Genomic DNA, 6,000 nt, shown 5'->3' on the forward strand with positions numbered 1-6,000 from the left:
ATGTGTGTATGTATGTATGTATGTATGTATGCATTCAAGCACGCATGCATGCATGTATGTATGTATGTATGTATGTATGTATGTATGCATTCAAGCATGCATGTGTGTATGCATACATGTATGTGTGTATGTATGCATGTATGTATGTATGCATTCAAGCATGCATGTGTGTATGCATACATGTATGTGTGTATGTATGCATGTATGTATGTATGTATGTATGTATGTATGTATGTATGTATGTATGTATGTATGTATGTATGTATGTATGTATGTATGTATGTATGCATGTATGTATCAAATCGGGCTCAAATGATCTATGAAATCTTACTTTTAGAATGTCTCTTCAAAAAATGGCGTTATGGTTTTGAAATACCGTTAAAGAAGGAAAATGCTCTCAAGTAGTGATGAACAAAAAACAGTGAAATGCGAAAAGAAAGCTCTAAAAGTTGCCCAATCTCCGGATATGTTTCTCCCAAGTGGTCGCGTTAGATATGTTATGCTCGATAGCCGGTTCGATTCTTAGTTACAAAGGACGCGAGTCTGCGCGTGGTGCGTGGTGGTACTGTCTTCTGACAATTACATTCCAACACACATTGCGGAAAATCGTTCTGAAGCAAATTTTTGAAGCCTGTTTTTCAAGGACAAAAATTCTGGACGTGTAAATAAAACAGTGAGGTAATACTTTCAGTCAAATTTGGGAGCACTGCCAGGCTTTATTTATTCCAGACAATTCGTTTACCCGAAGACTTTCATTTCCGGCAGCACCCGAATTTTGAGAGCATAATACGTTCGAAACGGCAGACATTCGCAGAGAACGAATTCTAACACAAGTTTTACAAATTTCTTTCGATCGCGGAACCATCGGGCTTCATCACTTTTACCCGGAAGCGAAAAAAATTTAGCGAAATACGTTTCCAAGCGCTATCTTAGAGCAAATCTTCCATGTTCGTCCATGAAATGCTGCATAATCATGCCGAACTTCCCGCGTTTCTGATGAATACTTCACAGCAGTGCTGAAAGAAGATTTGAAATTGTCGTTCAGTAGGCCCATTTCCGGGGTAGCGGAAACCTCCGGATCGCAATGCGCCGAATTCACAATTCCACCAATGCCACGACGTCGCTAAACGCGTTAGGCGCCTCGTGCTTGCTCGCGGTTCGCTGCGTTACCATTCCTATCATTCTTCCAGCTCACCCCTCGCGCGTCGGCTGTGATAAAATTACTAGAAGTTGCAACACTTTAGCCAATTTTGAGTTAGAAGCCGGTGGACAATAAAAGAAGCCATTTTATATTGCGCGGTACCGTAAAATATACAAAGGCTCTGTTAACTTTCGTCTCTGACTCGGGTTTAATCGAGGTTATTTAACCTTGGGATCCTCAGTTTTTTTTGCCTTATACTGCAATTTTTTTCTGCGCTCCTCATTTATTTCATTTTCTTCTCCCACTTATTCATTGTTTCTACGTACGTTTTTCCCCTCTATTTTCTATTTTGGCCTTATATGTTCAACCCGATCTGAAGTAGCAAGCACAGCCGTTTGTGGGGCTAACCGCTCAGTATTCATCTCTCTCTCTCTCTCTCTCTCTCTCTCTCTCTCATCGTGCTACAATCTTTTGATCGAAATCGGCATTCACACAAGGATTATGAGCGCCCCTGTCGTTTTTTGGCCTGATAATGTAGAAGGCCAGTGGAGGAAGATCTTCACCTTAGAAATGACACTTACTGAACTCGAACGTCTGATGATCTAACGCCTGGCATGCCTGCTGGTGCTCTTCTCCTAGCTTTCACATTTATTTTTTGCTTTTTCACTTTGCCCACTTCCCGTTTCCCCACGTGCAGGATAACCACGCTTTAGCCAGGTTAAAAATCCTGCATTGCTTTTGTGTCATTCCTTCCTTCCTCGAAAGACTGTACTAAGCAAGCGTGTTAGATGCACATGAAGGTCGTAGTGCCGCATTATTTGTGGACGACGCACCGGTGATAGATGCCGTTGCTCGTATCGCACACATGTTTTCAGCTGCAAAATATTTTTTCAGGGGAGAAGGAGGTTACGGTTGCACAGACTGTTGCATGCGCCCACTGTGACATTTCGGCGGGCGAGGGGAAGGAGTGGGGAAGTGGGCGAGCTTCTTGCCTCCCCTTGTATCCGCCACTGGGTAGAAAAAGGCGATGATACCGCTTGCATTACCTAACAGATTCAGTGTAGAGATGACAAATGTGATCAGTAGTAGAAAAGAAAGGTGATTTTATGTGCGGTGTGGAGTGGTGTCGTTCTTTTCGGGGAGGATGGAAAGGGTGTCACAACCGGGCTACTAACGATATTCTATAACGCAGATGGCGGGTGCGTTTATGTGAACTTTCTGAAAAATGTTTGTTTTCGAAGCACTGCGCGTTTCGAGAAGAAAAACGCAGCAAAGAAGAGCAAGGCGTACAGGCAGGTGAATTGTGGTAAAAACTAGTCACCTGGTCAGTGTAATAAAATACTAGTCATCAGTATAAAGTTATTGGCCTGATTTTTGTTCACTATGTCTGAACCTCAATGATCGTAACAAAAAAAATGAATTTCATCATATTGAAAACTTCCTCGGGGCACTGAAGTCTACTTGCGTGTTTCGAATGCGAAAGCAGGATGGCTTCCACTGCAGGAACTTTTAAACAGCTACGTTCTTGCGACATTGTGTGTGCTTCTCTTTCTTCACTTTTTTGCCTTCGTGTATATCGCTTGCCGAAACCCCAGACTGTTCAGAGCTCCATATTGAGAAGCTACGAACCTGGATCATGGTAGCTTCACGGAACCATCATGACACCCGCAGCCTATCTAAGCAGATATATGTGCCCGAAAAACTTGTTTCTCACCTTAAGCGCCTCGATAGCTGTGTTCCGCGCGGTGTCGAAATGAAGTAGTAGTTGAATCACTTACCTGTCACTGAGCATCCCTGGGTTTCACTCCCGTCCTGCCCACGGTTTTGGTATTTTAGATGACGGCGCGCGAATTTTTGTACCGTCCGCTTCTCACAACGCTGGGTTTGTCCACCAGGAGGGAAACAAATCCTCTACTCTCCGCTGTAAAATTTATTACTACTATTACTCCGCCTAATACGCTTTAAAAAATCAGTCCTTTTCTTAAGAGAAAGAAGGTTAAAACGCGAAGCTTCTCCCATGCGACGGGAGTCAAAGTCAAAGTCCAAATTCCAAACTCCTTCGACCGTGTCGGAATGGTGCAATCCGATAGACGTCGGCTTGTCAACGCCAATCAAGGACCGAGGTTCGATTCCGACCAGGGCAAGCGTTTTTTCTATACCTTTGAGTTACTTTCGCTTATCATCATCATCATCATTAGCATCATTTTGTTAAACCTGTTGCGCAAAGTTGGCTTTCCTGCAGGGAGTTCTGGTGACGGGACGGTCGCCATCAGCGAGGCATTGAAAGCTTCGCTTTAAAAACAAGCTGGTAGGGTTGCATTTATTAAAGTATGTTTTATCGCTTCCATCTGTAACCTTCTAGGGCTCTGTAACATTACAGCATTCCAGTCATCGTTAATTTGCTATCCACTACCCCCGTGGTTACTCCCGCTAGGTCCATTCATAGCTTAATCGCAGGGCCAGTGAATAGCGAAAGCGCGCCGGCAAATAGGCCCACTATAGGGACACGGCTCTCCTTTCCGGCCGCAGTAGGCTCGGTGTGTTTAGCCGCCAGCCTTTCCCCGGCAATGTTCAAGCGGCGTTGTTTGTACGCGCGTGGTGGGGCATATCAATGAGTGGTCCGACCGTGCGTGACAACGATCGATGGTTGTCATTATCGGTCATTATGGGCGTTCCCGTACACGACCATTAATTGTCGGGGTAACGACCAAACCGCCCAATTATCACACATGCGGAGACAGGTACGGCTGGGCCGCAGGGCGCAGCTTTGATGAATCAGGGTCTCGGCCGCACGGCTGGTTTACCGCGCTTGTTCGACGAACAACATAATTGGCTTTCTTTGGGACGCAAAGCTAAGCCCACGGAGCTTTGCGCCGGAACCAATTGCGGCTTGCGATAGAGAAAGAAGAAAAAAAAATTAAGGGGGGGGGGGGGGTTGGTTAAGCTGGCTGTTGAGCTATTTAAAGGCATTTAATTGCATCGCATTATATCATTCTACGGCAATCTTTGAAGATAGTTGTTTCGAACCAACGTTGCTACATTACTCACTACCTTTTATTTGTCCCTCAATGTTTATTATTGGGAATATCCACGCGCCTACTTTAATGCAACGCACCTGAGCGAAAAATTATACTGAGCAAAGGGACAGTTTAATAACGCCACGCGGTGTGCTGTTTGACTCCGAACACGTTGCCCGCGCTGTGGTGTTACCTCATTGCGAGTAGGACACTCACCCCCTGATGTTCCGTAGCAGGTCCCATTTTTGGGGGTCGGAATTCGTTATTTGTTGAATGTGCTGGCGTGGAACCGGCGATTCGCCCCTAAGGTGCGTTGTGGTGAAAGAGGACCCACTGAGAATTTTGTAGCTCTTCGTTTTTTTTTGTTTTTTTTTTTAATCGCGCTGTGGAATACAAAATGGCAGACTAGACTTCTCGTCTAGCCGGTGTACTAAGAACTTTTAATGCATACTAAGCGCAAAATGAAAGAAACGAACCGGAAGGCTTTGCCGCATCAATTATTATTAGTTCAACGGCAATTCCAGACGTTTCGACGTACGCACGGCAACATTTTCTCTCAACTATTCCACGCCGACTCCTCAAACACCGCCGCGGTGACAAAAAAAAAGCCCATTCATTCCACTCGTCGCTTGTACGAGGCGAGAAAACAAAACGGTTCAACAGGTGCACGACAGGCGGTGAGCGACGGGTACTCACCGTCGTCCAGGCAGCAGCAGCGACCGGCGCACACGAGCACCGCAAATCCCACGAGAACGATCGGTCGCCGTCGCGCGCAACGTCGTCGCGTCGTGGTCATGCCGCCGTCACAGTTCCGAGTCTAGCGAAACCAGACAGTCACCAGACACGGGCTCACGGGGATCAGGAAAGGGGCCCCCCCGCTCGATCACTCGTGGGCCAGCAGCACAGTTCCACGAAGAGAAAGCTCACCGAAGCCGTGCGGCGCGGAAAACAAAAAGGTGGTGTCGAACGCGGACCAAACAACGTTCTCCTCCGCCTGTTGCTCCTATCGTCGTCCGGCGCCGGGGAGCGGCGTTCAGCCGGGCTCGGCGCGGGCCACGATCTTGGCGGCGCCACCGCAGCGGGGCATGTCGCGGGTTCGCAGCGTGGGGTTGGTTCGGCGGAGCCGGCGCGCGCTGTGTCCGCGGGCCGCGGGTCCTCGCGCTCAAAAAGCCCCCGGCTGAGGAGCGGCGGCGTGCGCCGCTGGGCTTGGCGCGCGGCGCGGCGTTGACGTAATGGGCCGCGGAAACGCCGCGCGCTGCCCCGGTGGAGGAGAGCGCGCGCGCGCATGAGAGGAGAAACGCGCGCGAGAGAGGGGGAGAGTGCGAGAAAGTCTCCGCTAATACTTGGATCGAGTGGGAGGTGGAGGGGGAGGGGGAGAAACAGTGCGGTCCGACCACTTGTTTCGAAGCACTGCGCACGCTCTTGGATGTGATGGCTGCTTGTCTTTCTGAGTCCGGGAGTCAGCTGCGATTAAAAGAAGTTTGAAAAAGTTTCTGCTCGGAATCGAAGCGAGACGATTTTGGTTAGCGGCTGCGAGTAAACGTGATAATATCAACAACCGTTAATATTGCGGGAGCGTAAGCAATACTATTTTATTTTGTGTGTTTAAGATCCATGTGGGTTATGAAGCGAGCCGTAGTGGAGGGCTCCGGGTTAATTTTGACCCTCTGGGCGTGTTCGCCATAATCTCGACACGCGATTGTTTTACGGGCGAAGTCCGTCAGGGGCTCGGGCTGTCGGAGTCTCCTTTCGTCGTCGTAATCATCGTCTCCTGTAGTCACGGTACTAAAACACCGGGACACTCGCTTACGCCTCACGCTAGAACGATTCGTGCTTCCAAGA

The 6,000-nt window shown here is 48.2% G+C and overlaps 1 protein-coding gene across 2 annotated transcripts in view; it reads right to left on the reverse strand.

Moving 5' to 3' along the window:
• The window catches only part of LOC144174787 (relaxin receptor 1-like), a 164,702-nt gene extending 159,328 nt beyond the window's left edge, over positions 1 to 5,374 (reverse strand). For both annotated transcript variants that reach the window (XM_077703676.1, XM_077703677.1), the window contains exon 1: positions 4,855 to 5,374. In XM_077703676.1, the coding sequence (XP_077559802.1) occupies positions 4,855 to 4,954 (100 nt within the window). In that variant the 5' untranslated portion in view covers positions 4,955 to 5,374. The remainder of the gene's footprint in view (positions 1 to 4,854) is intronic.
• Positions 5,375 to 6,000: the final 626 nt, after the last annotated feature.

This window comes from Haemaphysalis longicornis, unplaced genomic scaffold, assembly GCF_048455015.1.
Source record: "Haemaphysalis longicornis isolate Haplotype H1 unplaced genomic scaffold, Haemaphysalis longicornis Haplotype H1 scaffold_3, whole genome shotgun sequence".
NCBI lineage: Eukaryota > Metazoa > Arthropoda > Arachnida > Ixodida > Ixodidae > Haemaphysalis > Haemaphysalis longicornis.